General features: G+C 33.3%; 1 protein-coding gene across 1 annotated transcript; it reads right to left on the bottom strand.

Moving 5' to 3' along the window:
• Window positions 1-5: 5 nt before the first annotated feature.
• Window positions 6-23,163, bottom strand: LOC136976715 (protein tincar-like; the record flags this gene model as incomplete). Its single annotated transcript, XM_067272079.1, has 3 exons — window positions 23,027-23,163; window positions 9,450-10,003; window positions 6-70 (listed from the first exon to the last, which is right to left on the bottom strand). Coding segments are annotated over exons 2-3 (534 nt in total), but the record flags the coding sequence as incomplete, so codon positions are not given.
• Window positions 23,164-24,312: the final 1,149 nt, after the last annotated feature.

Below are 24,312 nucleotides of genomic sequence, written 5' to 3'. Positions count from 1 at the left end.
AAGAAGCTAAGAGCTACCAGTCGTTCGCGATGAGTCATCAAAAAGTCCAGATCTGTTTTCCACAGTCCATCTGAAATTTTTTAAATAAAAAACATTTTTTTATAAACTGTATACAATCATTAATTCGACTTTCTCCTTTTAAATTATTATAAAAACGTTTTATAATACTTTAAAAATAAAATTGTAAATAACATTTAACTTATAAATTAATCTCACAATATACGAGGCTGAATAAATGATAATTGCTTATTGACCTCGACACAACTTTCCTGTTTATAACATTAAATTATAGTACGGACATAATTGAGGATGAAGTGAGATATAGTGGTATACGTTGAAACATGATGGGTAGCAACAACACTAGGTTAACATTATATCAGCATGAGACAATTGATGTTTCAATTTAAATATTGTGATCCATTTAATAAGATTTTAAAAGATTTTTCCAACAGTTCAACGACCGAAGTAACGTAACGTGTATTTATTCTTTCCTTTTATTTATATTTAATTATTAAATAGACGAAGTAATCCTTGTAATGTTCACATCGGATTGTTGTAGGATACGTTAATGTAAAGCAGCTCTAAGCTTTTCCGGATGGAAGGTGACTCATGTGATAAATCTTTTTATCTTTCTGTTTAAACATTATTTGTAATATCCTGCTGCAAAATCCATTTTAGTCTGTAACCGGCACGTGTTAAATCCCTAAATTCTATACCCTTTTTTTCTTGTACGAGTTTATTGTATTACTTGTCTCCTTTACTCTACAGGTTCTTCGTTTAAGCTGTTCACTAGCCGAAACGAAGCGAAACATGGAATTTTTTCCCCTTCCTTTTACGAAATTAATAAAGTCGACGTTTCTCCCCCCAAGAAAATTGATTTTTAATATTATTGAATAAAAAATACTTCGTTCTCAAACTGTTTACATAACTATTGATAATTGCATTTGCTGTATTATTTACTTAATCTTTCCAGATTCACAGATATTAAATTACCAAGAAAATTATAAACTTGAAGAAGTCGAACGTTTATTAACTTTAACGAAAAATTAACCAGAAACTAAACTATACTCGCTTATCTTTAATGTTAATTTTTTAAATGGCTAGAATTAGATTAAAAGTATAGATATTAAATTAATGCCGGCTATATTTAAACGCCTGGTAATATAATTTTAACATGGAAAAACCTAGCACAATATATATATATATTTTTTTTATAAACCTTTTTCTCTCAACCCAAAACTCTTACATCGTGCAAAAAAAATTCTGCATATCTATCTTGATTTCAAAGAAGATAATTTTCTTTTTTTTAATGTCAAAGACCTGCGACCACGCACCACTATAACCCAGAGTTCATTTTCGTTCTGTACCATCCCTTTACTATAACGACAAACCAAATGATGCATTTAATGTAGCTTATGCCAATGAGAACAAGACTATCTTGAGATAACCATGATTTATTTGGTAGAAAATTCGCATCAAATTGGTTTCACATACCTAATGACCTTAAATGTTCCCTCTTTAATATATATTTAATGATTCTATATAACTAAACATAATTAATTTTGTGTTTGTAGAATTTGTGTGATTATGCATATAGCATTAAAATTTTCGGCGTTTAATTAATTCTATCTTATTAAAGTAAAAGTATGTCGGAAAACTATTTAATTACGAATGAAATGAATTGAAAAATTTTATTTTTCGGCTTGTTTTACTATCGTTTCATGTGATAAATTTACTCGATGCTATCAGAAACGAATGTCGCGATTGAAACCTTAATATCTGTCATTACTAGCATTTAACTCATTTATTATTGTAAAATCTACTATTACACTCGAATTAAAAACTTCCATAATTATATCGTATATGATTAAGCATAAATTTTAAATCTAAAATAGATAATATGCGAATAAAAGCGTTTACTCCTGTAAATGTATCTTTACCGCAATAAACCGTGCTATGTAGTGAAGCCGACATCTCGTTTATAATTAGAAATCTTAAATTTATTTCACTAAGCAAACAAAGGAAGAAATTTATTTTAATGCGTCACAAAATGTGTAAACAAATTTAGAAAATTTAAATTTTAGAAATGTAATTGTCAAGAAAGCTGCAGTTTATTGATATTTTTAGCGGAAACTCAGCAAATGTCAGCATCATTTCAGATTAATTTACGAATGGTTTCAACAGTTTAAGACGATAGATTTGGTGTAAAATTGAGAAAATTTTTATGTATACAACATTATTACTCATTTTCTATATAATTTAATTATTTGTATTCGTGTTTAAGAGATAAAACAAATGGCAATTTATTATTGGGAAGACCAAAACCATAGAGTTTCTCATTAAAAAATAGAATTCTCGAGAGAAAGTTTCAATAAAGCAGCTTCATAAATCATATCCTTAAACCCTAATTAATGTTTAAACTTCCAATGAGAAGACGGGCATTCCGCAACATAAAATCCTATACAAATTTGGGATGACGCACGATCAAGCAATCCCTAATGAAAATTTACTTCATCCCACGAGTAAAGGGAGAAGAACACTAATTTACAGATGGTAAAGCAGTCCACCTGATCCACACGATCGATTCTGCACTGTAGAGGAATGAAATTCCGTCACACAGATGACTCACTGACTGCAACCAGTCCGACTTCTTAATAATTAAAGTTACTCCTCTGTAACGTGGACATCTGAAATTGTTTCGGTGCCGCTGCAATTTTATAAAAACGAAGAAGAATTTTTAAAGAGAATTCTTGAGTGCCGTAATAAAAGTTTTGTTGACGAAAATGCTGTTTTTTAAGACGATGGCTATTGAAATTGTACATCAGGAAAAGTGAAGAAAAAGAATATATAGAAAGATTGTTTCTGGTACAGTTAGGTGGAATGGTCCGTGATGCACTTTATCTCTTCCTCCGGGGTAGTCTGTAGCGATATGTGTCTGTCTTTTCCATCTCTATCATAGTAGCCTTAGTGATAACACTAGTCTAGGAATTGTCACCTCGGGATTGTTCCGTCACTTCTCCTTCCCATCACGACTTTTCCAGATTAAGGATTTGTTATAAGAACTTTACAGTTTGTAATATTGTTTATCTAATCTCAGCATAAATAAATGCTCGCTGACAGTGCTTTTATCTTAATCATTTAATCAATATTTTTCTGCATTCACGGCTTGTGCAGTAGTCCATGAGTTGTACACATCTAAAATCCATTGTCGTTTCTGTACATTTGCATGAAAGTTTACAGTTTGAAAATATATATCCCTCTCTGTTCGTGATATTTCCAAATAACTATGAAAATTTTTAGAGTTTTATAATTTAGCAACGCATCTCCATCATATAGTGAGTAAGTAGCAATTTCACAAATCGCTGCTATTATATTATATTTTAGTTTTATTGCGATAAAAACATTAAGTATAAATTAATATAGGCCTATAATGGTTTTAAAGTAGGCAAAGAAGTAAGTGATGAAAGAGGAGAGCGTGTAGAATCTCAAATCACTCATTCATATAAATAATTTGATTTTCTGAATGAGAAAAATGCCTAAATTAATAATGGCTAAATAATATTAAAATCCCATCCCACCTATAAATTATCCTTTTTACGATAAACTAATTACCAAATGTAAAACGAAAACTTTTAGAAAAGCAGTTATAAAACGTAAAACTTCAAGGCACTTTAAGAATGATAATTAAAAAGAATAATTTGCGCTTTTAAAATTGTAAGATGCAAATTCTTAATAATTAAATTTAAAAACTGTCAAGCAACGTGACAGATTAAACACAAACTTTTCAACTCGGCAATTTACAATTGAGAAATGAAGCATTTTACTTCTCGAAAATTTCGCTTAATTATGCACACAATTATTAAATATGCATATTTAGATCCTCTTGAAGTTAGACTTCCTAAATAGTACAAATTACAAATTCCACTCACTAAACAGAATTGAGAATATTCATAATTAATAATTAATTCCTCTTGACTTCGAAGCGAAGTTTTGGGGAAAAGGAGAGATAGAGATCTTAACCTCATTAAAAGTTACTACAGTCAGTTCGTTACTATAGGAGCTTTGGAAATTTCGAAGTTCTTTATACCAGAATGTTTCATTTTGTTTTGATTTCTTTTACAAAGCTATTTATTGTGTGTGAGAGAGAATCAAATTCATAAAAAATAACTACTGTTTGTATTTACGACTTTACACGTAAAAATATTGGCTAAATTGTAAACCACAGTCATGTTAGATTTGAAGAAGATAAACATTCATCTCTAGTTTGGAAAGGAATAGTCTTCTGTGATAATTACTAGCAAGAGATAATTACATAGTAACTGAGCTCTGGGGTGTTTAGGAGAAGGGGTCGATCGATAGACGAGAAACCCTGCCTACATGACTTTTCCCCAATCGATTCCTCCCCAAACTATGACTCATTCTTGTCTTTCTTTTGCTGATGTGATTCGGGCGTATCTCAGCTTTGTTTTTAAACTAGATGACCATTGCATTTTTGCTCTTTCTCCTGCGTGTAACTTGCTCCATGTTGAATTGCTCTTCTGATCTGAAACCTATCGGAGAAGATAATAGGTCCGCTACCGTAAAGGTATCATAAGAGATTGCTAACGTCTAGACAAAGCAGCTTTTGTGTGAATGGATACGCAATGTATCATAAAAAATATAAACTGGTAGTTACTTAATGAAATATTCCTTTAAGGTAACGTACTCTATATTGACATGGAATTAATAAAATTCAAATTTAAGCACCCGCCTTTAGAATAACTCTCTTGCATTATTCATGTATGAGCATTAAAATCCTACATAGACGACTTCTATTGGGGTAATGCTGATATGTATCACGACTACCATTAAGAATATTCTGAATAACAAAATAATCGCACTCAAGCACGTATCAAGAAATCTCTTGCATAATGTACAAGAAGAAAGCAACAAATTCGAATAAACAGTCGCGGAAAACGGTTTGCTTGAAGTATAGAAACATTTATGCTAACAGCGGCAATACGTAAATAGTTGATACTGCTACAGATATATTTTTTTTTCTCGATGAGCCGAGCGGATCTGGATGATTTATTGCCAATTTTGCAATTACTTTATGGTAATTTTCCTTTTAAGAAATATATATTTACATACTGTTTATCTGTCATACTATTTAATTCCAAACACAACAGAAGGAATAAAGGAAGTTCTGAATTGGAAAAGTAAGCAATAAGTAGAGATGGGGAGGCTGAATGAATACAAATGCACTGCTACATTTTTATCTCCGTCTCGACTCCTAACCCAACAAACAGGGATTACCCCAACACGTGATTTCCGCTAAATCTACCGAAAATGGGAAAAGAGCAGTTAAGTATTTGAACGATAGCAACAGCTAGAATTTTATATTTTATAAGCAAACCTTCCAGTTGCAAGATGTAACGAAATCAATTAATTCGCCAGAAGTCTCGTCCAATTTAATTCATCAAAATTTCTGGAGGAAAATCATCCCGCGTGATAATTTCAAGGCGCGGTATAACGCAGCTAATGATCCAATTAAAATAAGAAAACAGTAAACACGAGATGAATATTAAATCCATCCATCTGTCGAAACCGTCGAGCATTAAAATAATTACAGAGAGCAAAAGATAGTAAATTTGATTTGCTGCAGGTAGTTGCTCAGATGTTTCACCTGACACGTGATTGATGTGGTCATCTGGCATACTTCCCATCTTGCTACGACCACTTCTTTTTTTTTTCTCCTCCAGAGAATATCCACTCGCCATTACGTAGACCTCTTTGGGGTGGAGCCATTGCTAGATATTACAGAAATTGCTCGGTGATTCGTTAAAGAAAAGACTGGATCGATTGTTAAAAATTTCCCTCATTTTTTTTTTCTCCTCGTAATTCTTGGGTATCGCGGGTATCATTACCGACCCCGTTACTTCCCAGCGATACGGTAAATTCGAGTCACAACCGATGTCACTGCCTCGATAATTTAGAGGAGGAGCAAATCTCTTAAATTATCTCGTACGCATTTTAATCGGCACGTCAATTCCCGGTACGGATGCAAAATGGTGGATTTTGTCACGAAATGGGTCGTATGTTTGTGCCCTCTTTAATGCAACGATGCATTCTACTTTTTCTTCCAACCCCCCACACTAAGTTGAATTCTTCGAAAGACTTCTCCCCCTTTTTTTAGGAATGGGAATTTATGTGACAACGAAAACGCATAGATTTTAGCATCGTTTCCTCAATTTTTAACGTCGGTAATTAAACTCGAATCGCACCGATTTAATTCCGTATCAGTAATTATAAGAATTTATTCACGTCACGATCGGATCACATGACTTTTTTCAACGGGGTGAACGTACTAAGTGTTTTTTTTTCCGTGTTTAAAAACTGGTCGGAAGATATATACAGTATTTTTTTTCCTACAGTGTATGCTTTCCTCCACCCTGTACAAGCATGTGGTAGAAATTCCTGAATTCTGGTAGTGTAACAACTAATGAAAAATATATTAAACTGGCGATCATCTAAGTCTAAATCGAAGCACTCACATAACAGATAGAGTGAAGTGTCTCATTTCAGATAATTAGCAGGAATTGAGAGAAAATCGATGCCTTAATTATTCGCCTGACTCTAATATTGTCAACTACCACTAATATCACTGTTACTGCTTATCTATTTTTACTAACTTCTCTAGATTACACTTAAAATAAAGCGATGCAACTAATTACAAAACCTGTCTCCATTTATATTTTCTATTTTAAAAAAAAGAAATTGCTTTTTTTCACTTCCGAGGAATGCGATAAAAAGAATTGATGGTGAAGTATGAAGTTAAATATATTCGATTCAATTAAAACGTGACGAATAAGCGCAGTAATAGATTTTAATGCGCTTTATACGTAAAAATGTGTTAAAATATCTTCGAAATGCGCTTCTTCTCAATTTTAAAGAAGAGCTATCAACAGTCGAGTGCGTGATTTCTTTAAATTGTAGGTTCACACGGTATTCACACGAAACCTATTAAATTGCAAGCAATTTTTCCCCCCTCCACGTCGGGAATTCCCCCGCGCAGGAAAAATAGTTTGAAGCACTATTGATAGTTTTGCGTCATGCAAAAGTCGCATTGAGGTTTCCTCCATTCAAATCAATAGCGATTGACAGAATGTTCTATTCTTGCGCCGACAGCCATCTCCATTTTGTACACGTGGTGTCGACAAAAAAGAGAGACCCGCGTTGAGATACGCCCGCTCTCAATCGCAGCTGTATCAACTATCATCCTCCTCCCAAACCAAAACACGATCCTGGGTGGACACAGATGGTCCACTTCCTCTGCTAACGATGCCAAACATTTGGAAGTCATATTTGCAGTCATCTCGCCAACCTAAAAACATGATCTCTCCGCCAGATAAAAGTCCAACCGACTGAACTGTTCTAGAAACAGTAAGCATTAAGGTTAATAAATAAAAATGCCGCTAAAATTCTCTCAAGAGTTAAGTAATAATGGAGCAGTGAAGAAGACCTTCTCATCCGAGACTTCTAAGAAAATTAATCACGATTAGAAAAGAGTGTTCGTTTATTTATTCCTTACTTCGTTACTACTTAATGCCCGAAGTGTTTGTTTAGTCCAGAAATATTTTATCTCTTCATAAATAGCATATGTGAATCTTTCTCCTTTTTTTTCTAACTGCCAAATAGATTTCCTTCATCAATACCCATATTTATAAGCTCTATATTCTAGATGAGGTCATCGAAACTGCCAATTGCCTATTTATTTATCTTCAGTTAGCAGCAGTCGGAGATCTTTTTTTCCCTCAAGAAAACTTGTTTTCTCTACTGAAAGAGACCATTTCCCTTCCTTTAAAGTCAACTCTAAATATGATTGAGTAGATATTTAAATTTTAAAATTCTATAAATCCCTTATAACAAAATTCTGCTTAACTTTACATCTTTAAAGTAGTATCTTTAAATATATATATAATAAAAAATATATTAAATAAAACTCCCAGAGGATACAAGAATGCAATTGCCTGGATCAAGTTTTCAAACGTTATTAATTTCTCTTGTCTTTCTTTTAAAACGTGCACATGTCAGAAGGGAAAGTAAACAAATCGATATTACAAATTTAGTGAAAGAATCTATTTTCCTAAAAATAGATAAGAATGGTTGAAGCTTAACTCAATTGCTAACAGCTGACTGAACATTTGCACTGAAGAGAACGATTAATGATGCTTAAATTTAACTGCTGGTGATTGACGTTTACAAATAAGTCATTTAAACCTCAAAATGGTTGTTTCGTGTTCCTAGACTTGCAAATATTCTTAAGAGAGTTTTGGAAAATCCTCAAAACGTCTGGATTTACACAAGTCAACGACCTACTAAAAGGCTCGTCCGAGAGGGAAATATATTACAGTAAAGAAAACAAATCAACATTCTCCAGCTGCGTATTGTATAATTAAGTTGGACTTAGATATATATCAATATATAAAAAACAGCTAAGTTTTTTACTAGTTTACCTAAAGAGAATGGCTTAATACAGGAATAAAGTGATCCAAAGTGCTGTCTGAACTCCCCAACGCACATGTTAAAGGTAGCTTATCGCTGGTGTTTAGGAATCCAAATTTGAAATCGCTTTTAGTTTATTTATCGAGACGAAAAGCAACAGTATTATCAAGTTTACGAGGTCTCGGGAGAGCAATTTTACGACTTTCATCCTTTCACCTGTAGTAAAGTCGTTCGATAATGAAGTGGCCCTCTCCTTAATCATCTTAAGATAAGTTTGTCTTTAATAAAACTCCAGTTTTAAATACGAGTTAAACGAATACCCTGCTTTATTATTAAACGGATTATAAGAAAACGATAGTTGTTCGCTTTTAATCTTTCCATTCTCGTCGATAATGTCGTGAATAGCATCCGACGTTATTCAATTAGTCTTATTTGCTTTACTTCACTTTACCACTTCGCTTCAATCGAATATTGCGGTAATAAGATTATATATAAATAGGAAAAAGTAATTATCTACAGAAAAGTTTCTGTTTGAAAGAGTAAAGCGCTAATATATTCATTTACAGCGGTAAAAAAGTGTAATTTAAATCGAAATTTTTACTCGTAGTACTCAGAACACGTGTAAGTTAAGGGTTGCTTATAAATAACGTCCGCATTTTTCTTGAAATTTTTACTTTCTCTCCCCATTCTCCCAGTTTGTCCAAGTTTCCGTAACCCCCCCCTCTTTAGACGTCCAAAAAACTCGACCCTCCTCAAAAAATTTATCATTTTATGAATAATAAGACGTATAAACTGTGTAAAATTTAATGAAGTAAAATGGATGCCCATTGAAGTTCAACCCCTCCCTCCTCCTTGTCATATCCTTTCCCTCCTTTCCAGTGTGGACGTCATTTATGGACATCCCTTTAAAATTGCGCTATTAAAAGAAAAACAATTAAATTAGAATAGAAAAATATGGAACTGACCTTTAGCCACGAATCCATGTTTAATTAATTGAGCATGAATCAATAACCTTGGTAACAAAAGGCAAAAAGCAGCTGCCAGATGCAAAAAGGGTGCGGTGGGTCCACCGTGTCTCCAGATTGTCCTCAACCAATGCGAGCACTTTTTCCTTTTCAGGTTCTGATAGACCGCCGATTGCAGGTGATCGGCACCACCCAGTTTGTAGCCGTCGTTGGCGTAGTTACCGATCTTAAGAAGAGCGGCCACGACGAAGAAAGGCAGCATGACCACGGCCGCTCCGATAAATCCAACGTAAGCGTTAAGTTCGAAGTAAGGTTGATCGTGAATGGGCCAAGGGAGTGATATATAGTCCGTGAAATGGCGTATACTGATAACGATGATGTAAATCTGAAAGGCCAACGCCATGGTGCAGTACCAAACCGACCAGAGATTGTTGATCTGCAAGTGCTGACAACCGAAGGTGGAACCCATTTTCTGTTATTTCCAAGCGAGCTGCTGTCAAGACTCCCAATCTCTACGACCGAAAACTTTCATCTGTTAATTTCGTTGCCACAACCTGAAAGAGAAAACACGTCCTACGTTAAAAGGATATTTATTAATGTGTGATGTCACTTCCTTTCAGAAATGACATCCTGTTTCACACCTAGAAACTATCGCCGCTGCCGAAATTAAAATTATTTCCGCAACTGTTACATATAATTTTTAATGGCTACTAAAGCAGTCGCCATAATTCTTCAGATTCTTCTTACAAAATCCTCTCAAATACGAATTTCTAAGTGTAAATATGTATTAAAAATACCGAGAATAGCCGCAATAAAGTCATCTTTACGGCTTAAAAATAGCTTTTAATGTAAATTTAACTTGTTTATTTAAAAATTAAGGACCACTAACTAACTCGTATGACATAACACAAATAATTATGAGCGCATCTTCATAATGCTGATTCATTTAATTAAAAAAAAACTTAAACAGTTATTTCCTAAACAAAAACCGATCCAATTATTGTTAAATCGTTATGATTCAACCGGATATTACGTCAATTAGATAGAAATCGTGTCACTTCCGCAATGTTCACGTCGTACTTAATCACAAACCAATTAACCAATAGTTACTCGCAACGTCATACGAGACGGTTACACTTTCTTTTTCGAAACCAAAAAAAAGGTTTATCATTTCTTTTATTCTCGAAAGCGAAAATATTTATAAATAGATTTATATTAATAATAAACATTTCCTAAATAAGTCGCGATTAAATTAATCCTTATTATAATTCCAAAACAAGGACATGTATGAGAAATAACGTTCGACGAATCTCAAGCCATAATTGGTCATTTTAAATTCAAATTAATTCAAATTGACCAATAACGACAGAGAAGTCGATTAGCTTTGAATAAATGCCATTTTATTCGTATTTTTTGTTAGATTTGGAATATATTTAAAAGGATTTTTGTTGGAAAACTTTTTAGTAATTATTTTAACCGATTAACCATTGATATAATAATTAAATGTCCGGCAAAATTTTTCTAGTATTAGATTCTGTTTTCGCTCGTCGCTATAGCAACACAATATCGAATAAAGCCAGGTAGAATTTTATTACTACAGAACACGTGATAAGTTTTATTATGACAGGTAAAATATATCTGTACGCAGCTAAAATAATGGTTTATTTCACAAAATTTAAAGTTTTAATTAAGAAAATATTGACAATTAAATTCTAGTTTGGACTACAATTGATAATTAAAGCTACATTAGGAGCTAAGATTAGGATCGATGAACTTGAGTGGGAGGGAAAGAGATGTTTAAAATATGGAATTCTTCGTAAAATATCTGCCTTTTTTCTGCTAAGAACTCTCTCCATCAGAAGGAAAAATATGATCAATGAGACCTTATAATAACTTACGAAAATTCAATTACAAGTATGACCTCCTTTTATATTCGTGTGTTCTGATCGTAAAAACATGAAAAAGTGGATCGTAACGTTGGCCAAACGTCAAGAAAATTGTAGCAGACAAAAATATTTTTTCATGCTAATAGCTTTTAAGTAAGACGAGTGTCTAGCATATTCAGTCACATATCCACTAGCAGAAAATGTGCCCGTAAAAAAGAAAAGCAAACAAAAAATGATCGAATCTTTAATGGTTTTTGACAAATTCAATGGAAAGAGGGTCAAGAGAAATACATTCTAGAATATTATGCATAAATATTTATAACTTACAAGCTGTAAATATCTTAAAATTAATAAACAAATTTAGGTTTTGCAAGCGTGTTAACCGCTACAAATATCTATCTGGGGCGATTTCCTTCATACAGATAGGCAGTATGTGCGCTTATGACGACGTAAATAAGCGCAACATTCGTAAACAAATCGTCTGTTGGAGAAAAATACTTGTAATTAGTCAGAGTGGGCCTTGTAGTCACTATAATAAACGAATGCTTGTTATTACAATAACGGGTTATTGCACTCAAGGACAGTTGATTCGAGAACTTTGATCCGCAAAGTCGGGAATCAAAGAAAAAACTATATAAACTGTTCGACCTATAAATAAAACAACGATTGTAACTACCGGAGGTGCCGTCTGGACTTTTTGGCTCTAAAAGATCTTGTAACCAAGGAAACCAATGTAATCAAGCAGCAATCAACCCTCAAGGTCTGGCAAGCGGCCAGAGTTACGCTTTTTTGGATCTTATGCTCACAACCTTGTACGATCAACTCGTATGTGTCATCGCATTCCGTAATTTAGGCCCATTATTAAGTGTTTGCTGATTAGTCGGCCAAATTACTTCATTTTGTAATAGTCTATAACCTAATTAGTCAAAAATTCGTTATTAGAGTGATTAATATTGAGTTATGGCATCCTCTCGAATCCATTTTTCGGCATCCCTCGAGGAAATTCCAAAATTTCCCTAAGCGCACCTTTGCTCATTAAATAATACGTGTGCCACGTTAAAGAAAGTGTAAATTTGTACAATTTGTACAATTTAAAATTATATAAAGATGTATCGAAATCACTGCAAATTAGATTTCCTCGGTGAACACGCAACTTATCAACTCTTGTAAAATTCTATATTAACCTCAGCTAAGAGGCAACTCAGAGAATTTTTATGTGCAGTGTACACTAAACAAAGGACAACAAGATTTTCTTTAGTACGTATGCTAGTACATTAACCTCCTCTCTTTAAAATGTTAATGGTGTTCGAATACCGTCGGTGAAAACTCTTCAACCATGCAAGAAAGTTGATGATGTCAGAAGATGCACGAATATAACAGAGTGTTTACATGACAAAAGGGATGGCTATTATCAGTCACAACATGAAAGAGTGCAGTTGGCGAGTGATGACCTAGAATAAAAGAAAACGCACTGCACTTTTTCTTCTTCTTGACCTATCCTTTGACGACAGACAGTCTACTCATTTGTCTTGGATTCTGTCCAGAATTCAAAAAACGGAAAGAAAATGTCGTTTAATACTAATTATATTAAAACTAACTCGAATTTCATAATTTCCAAGGGCGGCAAATTAAAAACATGGCTTTTTTTATCGTTTATCTTCTTAACGTTATAATTTTAGATGGGTAAATTGATATAGAAGTTAGAATTTTCGACTGTTTTGATAGCTTTACTACAATAACAAAATGCTAAGTTGAAATGAGGCCAAGTTGATTTATCGTAAAAATAATCTGCACGTGGGATATTAGAAAAATCTCTCCCCCCCATTCATTTCGTAGAGTTTAAGAGATTGGTGAGTTATTTTTTCCCGAAGAAAAATGCAGATCAAGTTCTTTAGGGATGGAGTAGAAATTCGAGTCTTGCACCTGCACCGAACTTATACGAGATTAGTTAAATCTCTTAATAGTGGAAATTTCAGCGGCCGTTACCGACTACAAAAACACACACACACACACACGCAGGCGACTCTCGTTTCTGCAATATCGTTTTGCGTGAAGGCAAAAATTCAAAAATCGATACTTTTATCAACGAAGAAACGACCTTGAAAAATCGATGGAATGGATTTCTTATCTCGAAGAGTGCATTTTATATATATATATGTGTGTGTATATATATATAATTCGATAATGATGACGTAAATTTATCCCTTGACCGTTTTGGACCACGTCGAAAAGGAGGGGGTGGAGAGGGAGAGAATTCGTCTCCTCGGAATTATCGATTGACCACTTGAAGAATGCATTTTTACACATCTCGAGTGGCCCACTTGGACGGAAGACAGATTGTGTGACGTCACCGTCGCCTCTTTGCACAGAAAGCGGCGCCGAAATGACGAGCCACGTGAACCGGGCATGCTAAGAATGTCACGTGTTCCGAAAATAAAAATTGTAAAAAAGTAATTCCCTGCAGTAAATATTTGCCAGGATATACATTTGATATTAAATATATACTTTTTTTAAATTAGACAAGTCGCAAATTATTTCATAAAAGTGATAAATAACGGGGGGTAATTAAATCAAATCGATATTGATTTAACCAGTAAGAACTTCATTGTGTAGATAGCAGTGAAAGGACAAGAGATTTCCTGTCTTTTCAACTTTAAAGTGAATAACCTTTGAGTGTGTGTGTGATACGATTATGTTAATGAAGCCACAAACAATCCTTTTTTTGTCAGCCTCCGTTCTTTTTCTAATGAGTGACAATGACACGTTTAAGAAGAGCCGACTCTTCTTCTCCATTTGTACATCAATGCACCACGTGAAGAGTGGGTTTCAATGGATAATTTGCCTTCGAAATTATCTTATTATATAATAAGATGCCACATATAACGCCTTTACAAAACAGTAGAGGATAAAAATGGCTATATATATGTGCTGTTAATTAACGCGCTGGGAAGTACACTGCACCGTGGTTCACTCACTCTCCCAAAAGGATTCTGTAGTAAAAGGCACTCTTGTTGTTAGGATATTTCCTGCCTGTAGCTACGAGTTCTTATTGGAGAAACTTTTATTAAGAATGCCGAAATAAAGCTCTTAGAAAAGTTTTTCTTAAGATCTTTAAACGGATATCTTCTACAATACAAGGCGCAATTATAATTGAAATTTCTCTCATGAGTTAGTTTATTCGTTATCGCACTCGATTGTCTATAGATAATACTCAATATTTGTAAATTCTTAACACAGTATGAAGAGTTTTCGTTGGGTATTTATCACATACGATTTCCACTTAACTAATATTTATTTTGGCATTTGTGATCATTGCTTTCTTCGAAAGATATTCTTTTTATCCCGAGCTTCTCGCATCTATCAGAATTATCTACAGGAAAAATAGTGTTATAACTAAGAAAATTCTTCTTAGCATTAATTTAAGGAGGAGATTTATATTTACAACTGACGCTGTTTTTTACTATTATCAATATTATTTAATTAGAATTCTTTTTTTTAATGGAAGACGTCTTCCATCATTTCTTCTTAAACGATTGTCTTCCGAGATTCTTCTTGTAACCCGAGATCATCTTTCTGTAGGAAGCCTCGAGAGGGAAGAGTGAGTGGTTCCGCTTGCGAATCTGATTTGGTCCCAACGATATTTTGTTCATAGATGACATATTTCGGCATTGATCCATATTTCGATTCCATCAGCCAATCAACCCACGAAGCATGAAGCGAGACAATTTTTGATGGATATGGTAACTCAGAATTGTTTTTATCTTCCTCCCATCGAGAATTAAAATACATTCGACAGCGTGAAAAGCCATTTGCTATACAGAGAGATTTATATATTATTCAAAAGATCTAAAATTTATAAAGTTTGAATTTCAAACTTTTTTGCTCCAGATTTTTTTACGATTTTTTTCTCTTTTTTTTTGCATTATTTATTCCTACCATTAGATTTATCTCTGTACCTTTTTCGAGTTGGATATTTATGAATACGGTTCACTTACAGAATCAAGTTTTCGTGGTAAATTTTATACATTTTTTCCTCCTTCCAATCTAGATTAAAAGTGATGAGATTGAGGTAAATTTTTAATATTTTCGATGAACTTTTTTCATCGTGTAATTTCCTGTTTTGCCTCAAAAATTTGCAAAAATCCTTTTCTTTGAATTCTTTCCTTCAATTTCGTAAGGACTTCGACAATCGTTTACTTCCATTCAAAACTTCTCACGAAAAATTCCCAAGATAATTTAATCTTAATCAACTCTCTCCAACTTTCTCCATTTTTCTCCATCATAAAATATTACCATTAATAACATTACATTCATCTTCCTAAAGAAAAAAAAACATCTTTTGTTGGAAACATTCTTCATTTCAAGTCCTGGTAGCCGGAATCTCCCTTTCCTCGAATAATTATGAATTCCTTCCATTACTAAATTAACAGACAACGGCAACGATTAAAAGTCTAAATAAATCCCGTATAATTAGGATACCCCCAAGAGAAAATAAATGTAGAGAAAGAGAGCGTGATCGTCTAATTAATTTATTATTTTACTAAGTCAAATTTCCTCACCGTCCGGCTTAAATCGGAATCTCTAAGCGTTGTTTACATTGGTGACATCATCAAAACGCTACAGGGTGTGCATTTGTGCACCGGGAGATATTTTATTGATTGAATCCATGTTTGACAACACCCTTCACTCCTCGCAACTAGCAAAATGAAGTAAATCCTCTTAAGACATCTAAACTTTGACAATCGCTAACTTAATATGCAAGCAATTTGCCATTTAGGGGAGTTATATTTTTACTTTTATTACATCAAATCTACTCTCTCTCTTGCTTTAATTGAGTTTCGTTCCTCCCCTCTTTAATTTTTCCCATTCTCTTCGACCTAAATTCGAAATTATCTTTCGATAGATGAAACCATTTGCTAAAATTTATACAACCGAACCTCTCTAATCACGGCCAAGTGCATACAAATTAACTTTTCAACAACGGGCATTTCTTATGCTCCCTCAGTGGCCGTTGTTCGGAAGTTTTTCTGTATTACGATGGAGGAAAAATGTTTTTTGTGTCTTTTTTTTTGAATAAAACTCCGAGATATAAAACCTTCTGACTTAGATATCTAAGTAAATCTCAAAGGAATTGGTACCGGATATTTTTTGGAAAAATAAGGAATCGAGTTTCTTCGGAAACCAAACACTTTCAAAAAATTTTATTTTATGCTGGACTAGTGTGAAATATCATAGAGTTTACATTAATATTTTTTCTCTCGATTAAATTTTAAAATTATCCACGCGAATTAAATAATATTTCTACCTAATACAGTCAAACCTCTAAACAACGGCCACTGACACACAAAAAAATCGCCTATGTTCACGTTTTAGAGGTTATTTTGTACGCTTCTTTCTTCAAAAAACAAGTCCCTAAAAGAATGACCGTTATTCACAGGTGACCTCTATTTAAAGGTTAAAAAAAAAAAAATAATCCTATTTAGACAACCAAACCTGTAATCGGAGGTGGCCGCTATTAGAGGTCGTTCGACCGTATTTCAGAAATTCATTTAATTAAATTTAAAATTTATATAAATATTATTTAATTAATTAACCCGGATAATATGGTAAAATAAAAACAATTATCCCGTCTTCATCATCAATTTTTATCAGCGAGACTCAGATACAATCTGAAGATACGTTTTATAGCCGAATAACGATCGCGAGTTTAACATAAAATTTCGATTTACAATTCATATTAAAAGTATTTGGAAGTTTGACTTTTATCTTAAACTTTATCATATTTCTGATAATTTTTTTCACTTTCCCCCCTTTTTTTTCTTTAAAGGGATATCGTCTTCGGTTACAAACCTTAATGACAACATTTTGGCCTCTGGTGTGTTATCTACAATAAAAGAACTACTTCCTAATTGGGAAGAAACTGGACCGAGGTCCTTCTACCTCTCATTTCCTATCTCCTATGAGGCAGGCCCTAATCATCAGTAATTGTGGTTGAACTACGTCACGTAATGGTTACTGCATTAACACTCTTCCTTTCTTCAATCATTCCCTTTTGTGCTTCCATTCATTAACTACATAAACTGGGAATAGCCTTTGCCTCTAGCTCTAAATGATATTTCCCTATTTTAAACTTTTGCCAGTTAATTATAATTAAATTTTACAAACTAATTTAAACTTCCCCGCATTCTCAGCTTTATTTTAAAGGTTAGAAACACGTCTATACAACGTCTACATTTGTACAGATCGTCGTTCGCAGCGGGGTGTAGGCTTTTCTCGTGTTAAGCTAAGTCTACGAGATTTGTCAAACTATATATAGGTTTATAGATGTAGAAAAAAAAAGGTGTACGTTTAATATTTAACGTATTATCGACCTACTTAACGTTGCCATTATCAATAGCTGTTAACACATGACACTTTTAAACATTGATTTTATAGGTGTAGCCCACTGTACACTGTATATAATAGGGAGAAGACTGAGAACAATAATTTAGTCGACTTGTCGTTAAAGGTGTGCAGCGAAACTGATACACGGGGGATTGAGTAAACCCTTTCTATGTGGACGGGATTGTCTTTGTTAAACTCTAAAAGGGGACGGATCTATCGAAAGATATCTTTCGGAAGAGGAAAGTTATTTCTTTCAATAAAAAGTTATTTTTTTGGAAGGAAACGAAGGTTATTTCTCCATCCAAATAACACCCTCGTCCAGCAATACTTATCGCCGAATAAAGGTTATTCTTTTGTTTAAAAATATTTATAAATATAAAGAGTTAAGGCTGAAGTTTCTACAATATTTTCTAGCAGATCTTCTAGTGTTTAGAGTGTTTTTTTAAAAGGAAAAAAGAGCTATTTTTATCGGTTAAAAAACTCGTTTCCAAGTCAGGGATTATCTGTATAATAAAATAAATCCTTTGTAGAAAACTCTTTTAAAAAATTCTCAAGGGAGAGGAAAGATTTTTCTCTCTTTAAAGTATTGTTAAAGACTGCTTAACATCTTCGTTCCACCTTAAAACATTCCCAAATCTGCTTTCAATCAACGTTACAACGTTATTATCTGTATAACAGCCTAAACTGTCTCGATAATAATATTTTATCGAATGTAGATAAAAGAAGAAGGAGGAGAAAAAAAAATCAGGTGAGATATCGGTTGGTATTTCTTTACAGGTAAGCATCGTTAGGAATTACTCCTCGGGGATACGAACTTTTCTATTTTTTTTTCCTTTTATTAAATTTATTATATTGAGGAATAAAATCGAGGTCCAATCAAGTTTATAATAGAGTTGGGCACTATTAACCAGCTTCCTTTCTCTCTCTGGTAGACTGCATGGCTCATTACATCCCTCTCTTTTCCCAGAATTCTCTTTCGTGACAACATCGATAAATCTGATCATGTGTTAAAAAAGGCAAAAAAGTTGCAATTGAGCATTTTTAGTAGAAAAACCTTCGTTAATTCCTAAACTTAACTCCAATTTATTCCACTAAAAAGCATCACAATTTTCAATTTTAATATATTAAAATATATAGCTATATATATATTATTTAATTAAATAATTTAATTGAAAAGATTAAAATTTATATACTTTTTTATATTTAAAAATTATAATAATAATTATTATTATTTTAATATTTTTAAAAGTATTTTCGAGACGAACTTTCCTCTTTCGATTTTTAAAAACTTCTCAACTATATACACTTCGAAAAGTACTTTTAAAACTCGAAATTCTCATTAAATCCTACGACTTAACTTTTCATTTTTGTTATGTTTTTAACCCTTCTGCCCTTCCATTAACCTTAAAAAAAATCTTTTTCCCGGTTTAATTCTTGTTAAAAAGATCTTTAACTTGGATTTTTGCCAGTCGAACGAAATTCGAGCCCTGATAAAAACCGGATAAAAATATATCTATAAATTTATTTTTCGATTTTAATATCGAATCCTACAGATATTTTAATATAGAAAAAGATGGAATATATATATATATATATATATTATTTTTTAAAATTAAATTATCGATATTAAAGTTATAGCCACTTGGTTAATAAACATGACTCAATGTTTCTCTGCTTAATTATCTTTAATTGTAAACACGGCTCGAGGGCAACTAACAACTTTTAATTATCTTCCTAAATGTTTTATATTGGAAGTCTTTCAAATTTCCTACTCCATTTTTACATCTCGATAATATCCTGTTCATTTCCCTTTGAACTCTTAAATAAAATTCACCCTCCGGCTACTAACCTTTCGTTCTAATTGCCTATCAGTTAAACCTCATCTACAACTTAAATTATTAAATATTATCCTATTTAATTATTAAATTCTTTAATCTTAAAAAATAAAAATTTTATAACGTTTAGAGTTTGTTAAAATTAAACTTACAAATTTTTAAACGTAATTCTCGTCTTTACACCGACACGAAATAGTTACTAAATGATGAAGAATATTTATAAATTATTGAAGATTGTCGCTCGAAAATATTCTAGATTTTTTTCTAAAGATAACCTTTAAGATATTCTTTCTGATAATATCGAAATTCTATTGAAATTTAACGATAAATATGAAGAAATGTTCCTCTTGATCCTCTTCCAGTGTTCAAACCTCATAGGATCAATTAAAGATTCATAAGATAATCCAACACGCTTATTTTGTATTTAAAATCCTTCATTTATTAAAGTAGATCCACTTCGATCAGAAATCTCAATGGCCTCTGTACTTGTGTGGCAGAGACCATCTAAAAAAAAAAAAAAGAAATTCCTAGCATTAAATTACAATATTTAATCAGGGAAAAAATCATGTAAATGTAAGAAAACACAGTGTACTCGATTCATAAAACTACTTTCTTATCAATTTCGAATCAAAAATTAGGCTCGGTAAGTAATTAAAGACCGAAAAAAAGGAGGGAATGTTTTATCCTTAAAGAGCTCCTTTAGATTAAAAGTGGTTGAAGTGGTTGAGAATTTTTAACAGACACTAAAAATTTATATATTTCTTTTTTAAAAAAAAAAGAAAATAAAATAGAAACTATTCTTTTCTGTTTTAAAACGGCAATCGAGAGGTATAAGGAATGTCATTATGTAAAGAAATTACATATGAGGGGGGCATTTTTTAAATTCCTCTGTAATGATTGTAGAATGTATTGTTTAAACCTTGTAAGAATAGAAAAAGTTTGATTGAATTCCTTCGAAATATATATTTTTTAATTAGAAAATTTTTACTTTTTTTGCGATTTAATCAAAACGCCGTTTCTAACGATTATGGGTTCGATAACAGTTCTTCCCCCCATAAAACAATAGAAAAAAAACACGTAATGATTATAATTGTAATTAAAGTCTGCAGGGAAAAAGGCTGGTTACGTTTTCGTTATTCCAATGGGTTCCCATGTTAGGGTCATTTAGAGCTAAGGCGATAAAGGCAACTGAATAACGGTCTTGTACGTCGTGTGATTGGGAATAGGCTACTTATTTTTTCTCTTTTTCCTTCTTTTTTTTTATTGTTCTGGTGGCATTAAGTTACTGATCGGAATCTTGTGGTTTAACTGATAACGATTTCTTATTTTTTTAATACTTTGTAGAGAGATATACCTGTAGTTAAGGTGATATATAATAAATAAAGGTGTTTGTTACCATAGCAACTTCATAAGTTGGGGTGAATGTTGGAAGAATGTTATGGTGTAGGTTGGTAAATACGCCACTTAATATCACTCTACTCTTTTTTCTAGAAGTAAAATGAAAAATTGACGTTTTTGATTTTTTTATACGGTTTCGTATCGCGTTAATACGTAAAAAACCCATGTATTTACGGTTTAAAATGCGTTATATTTAATATTTATACGGGATTTTCTAATTGATCGTTATGACAAGCGCGCATAAAACTGAAGTAAAAAGAGAAAAAAATATTTGATGTTGATGAAATTTTTAAATAAAAGATGATGTTTAATAATATCTAACGCTTCTTAGCTACTGTGAATTTCGTTGAAAGTTGACAGTGCTTAAAGGGAGAATGCAGCTAAAGCGATAACCCGCAGGTATGGATACCTCTTTAATAGTTTTTTCCACTTAATAGGATCGTTTAGGCGAAAGCTGGAAGGTCTTTAATAAGACGTTAGGATGAAAGATAGCATATAAATATCTTAGATATTTATTATTATTATTGTTAAAGTAGTAAGGAGACGAACTGGTGACCGGGTTAGTATCCTTTCGGAGCCGATAGGTGTGCAGACAATCCGGTCTACGACACTTCCAAGAAGGAACAGTTGGAGAGAACCTTCGGAGCAGCTGCCGAGTTCTTTGACAGGATTCACTGGTTTGACGAGAAAGTTCCCCCCCCCTCCCTCGAGGTATACTCGATACCAAACACGAGCGTGATCCGCATATCAGAAATTCAAATGCTGCCAGGATTTAAATTCGAATTGCAAACCCACCGCCGGTCACGTGAACGGGCGCTGATAAGCTTCTAACGAATTATAAAGAACCCCGGCATTAAACAAACGTAAGAATATCGATCAGTAAAGTCGAAAATTCGACTAAATACAAGGATGATGTCATTCTTATCGAATACATAATTATATCGAATATCGATCGGGTTCAACTTTTTAAGAATAAAAAAAAATGACCCGAAAATCAATTTTTAACAACAAAATTTTTTAATTACGTAAGAATAATTATTACAAGCACGACCAATTATCTACCCGCTTATAAATTTCGAAATTATTAATTTTAAAATAAGAAATACGTGAGAGGTATACGAAGTACAGTACAACCTTTATACGTCTTTCGCGCTATAAAAGTGCAGTTTGTCGATTGAAAAGGCAGTAACTGTAAAACAAGCGTGTTTAAAGGAAACCAAAGGATGGTCAGTTTTCTTCTCCTTACTCGCTCTACAGCCAAAGAAAGGAGGCGAGCTTCTGTGCGACTAACACACACTTAAAGTGTAATGCGATCCAGAATGGCACCCTGAAGAAAATTAGAGATCAGCCTAGCTGCAGCCAAAATAAAAAAAAAGGAGGAAACTTTGATAAGAAAGTTACTTTTTCTATCAACATATTTTGACATCTGAATCACTTTTTTGGGGGGCATAAATCGCGGCGGGTAATAAAAACCAGGAAAAAAAGATTCCCCGCCAGACATCGTACAGAATTAAAGAAACAATTGTAATTATAACACGTTGTATCGAATATTTTACATCGATACAACGCGTTAATAAGAAAGAAAAGTAATATTTAGGTCAGTAAACTATGAATAATAATTATAACGGTTAAAAAATATGTGTGTGTGTGTGTGTAGTGTGACGTCAAGCGGTTGATAAAACGGTTCGACATCTGTTGTCCATTATACGGTCTGGTGATCTAGAGACTACTCTTAAAATTGAAATTTACCACTAACAAGATGAGAATTATCAACTATTTAATTAGTGTTTTATGTTATAACCTCGTCTTTTCGTTTAACAATGGAAGGAGATTCGGTGTGATGCGGTGCAACTAGTATAACTCGGTGTCATATAGTGTAGCTTATGACAGAAACCACAGAGTGTATGACACATCAAGACTGGGCAATACACGGAAACATTCGTAAAGTGCGTAAATAACGGCGATTACAACACGACGTTTAAACGCGTTGTTACGTTTGCGTTACGCGTGTAATTTAAACTCGGAATCATTAACGAGACTATAGGAGAATGTAAGTAAGTCATGGTTCACTCACCAATCAGTGAAGTTCGGTGTAGGCCCACTGCTGGCACACACACAACATGCTCACCATCCAGACTCGACAGCACCCGTCACAGCTCAATGAAGTCTCTCCCCTAACTGCTCCGTCGGATTGATGTCTGCCGTCCACAGTGGCGGATCCGAAGCGGATGTGGAGCGTGCCATTCCACTAACCTAAAGGGGGGAGAGCGGCTTAGGGTGGAGCGGACAATAGAAGCGTTCTCGACACCACACTTTCTAAATAGATAAATTAGATTAACTGTGCTTTTTTATATACCTTTTTTAAATGTTTATTCAGCATCGATTATCGTGGAAAAAATATATATTTTTACTAGAAATTTAATCCAATATATCAACACTATAAAGTCGAAATCATTATTCAACTGTCACCTAAAGTCATTTGTTACCCCGAAGGATATGTCTTGTGGCGATATTTCTTCTCAATGAAGATTACTATTTTAAAGTTCGAGATGTGTATTAAAATGAATGAAACTCGAAGCTTCGCCGTCTTAATTAAACTTTATCCATTTCTTTCGAAATATCAGACTGGAGGGAAGATAAACATTTCCAATGATCAAACACCAAATCTCTTTTTTATTGGTCCTATTGGTTTCCTATAGACTCTGCAGTCAATTGAGATAAAGGATTTAAAACTCGGTTTATAGTATTTAAATTTTTTTTTTATGGGATTATCAAACGACGAGCGTGACTAAGTCTAACAAATGACAATGACGTCCCGCACGTTGCTAATGACAGAGAATTGATGAATGGCCGCATGCATGTAAATCGAGCACGTGACCGATAAATTGTGCATTTATTAAAAATTCATAAATGTATATTTCTGAACTCCCCCTTCCTTTCTTTTTAATTTTGAGAGGGAGTCGTACAAAGAAACCTTAGGTGGAAGGTAGCAACCATTTCTCAATAGAGAGGAGTGAGGCATCGGAGGTTGTAGAGGGGAAGCCAACAGAGGTAATTTGATTGCCAACGACCCTTAGCAGAGGAGGGAGAAATCTAGCCCACATGTAGCAATCGGGGCAATCTGCTGCTACAGATAACTCGCAGCCATTTACAATCAGACTTCATGTACGAGAAGGAATTAAAAAAAAAAGAGTAAATTACTAAGTTGCAATACGGAAGTTTACTAATATATATATATATATATATATATATACACTTGCTACAGTTAATTGAGTTTGAATTGTAAGACGAAGCGGTAAAGGAAGGATTCTATTGTTTATTAATCACTACGGAGTAGCAATGAACTCGAAAGAAAAAAGA

Source organism: Centruroides vittatus, unplaced genomic scaffold (genome assembly GCF_030686945.1).
Source record: "Centruroides vittatus isolate TY-2023 unplaced genomic scaffold, ASM3068694v2 contig_417, whole genome shotgun sequence".
Classification (NCBI taxonomy): Eukaryota; Metazoa; Arthropoda; class Arachnida; order Scorpiones; family Buthidae; genus Centruroides; species Centruroides vittatus.
Note: the sequence above shows the minus strand (reverse complement) of the source record. Positions and strands in the feature narration are given on the sequence as shown.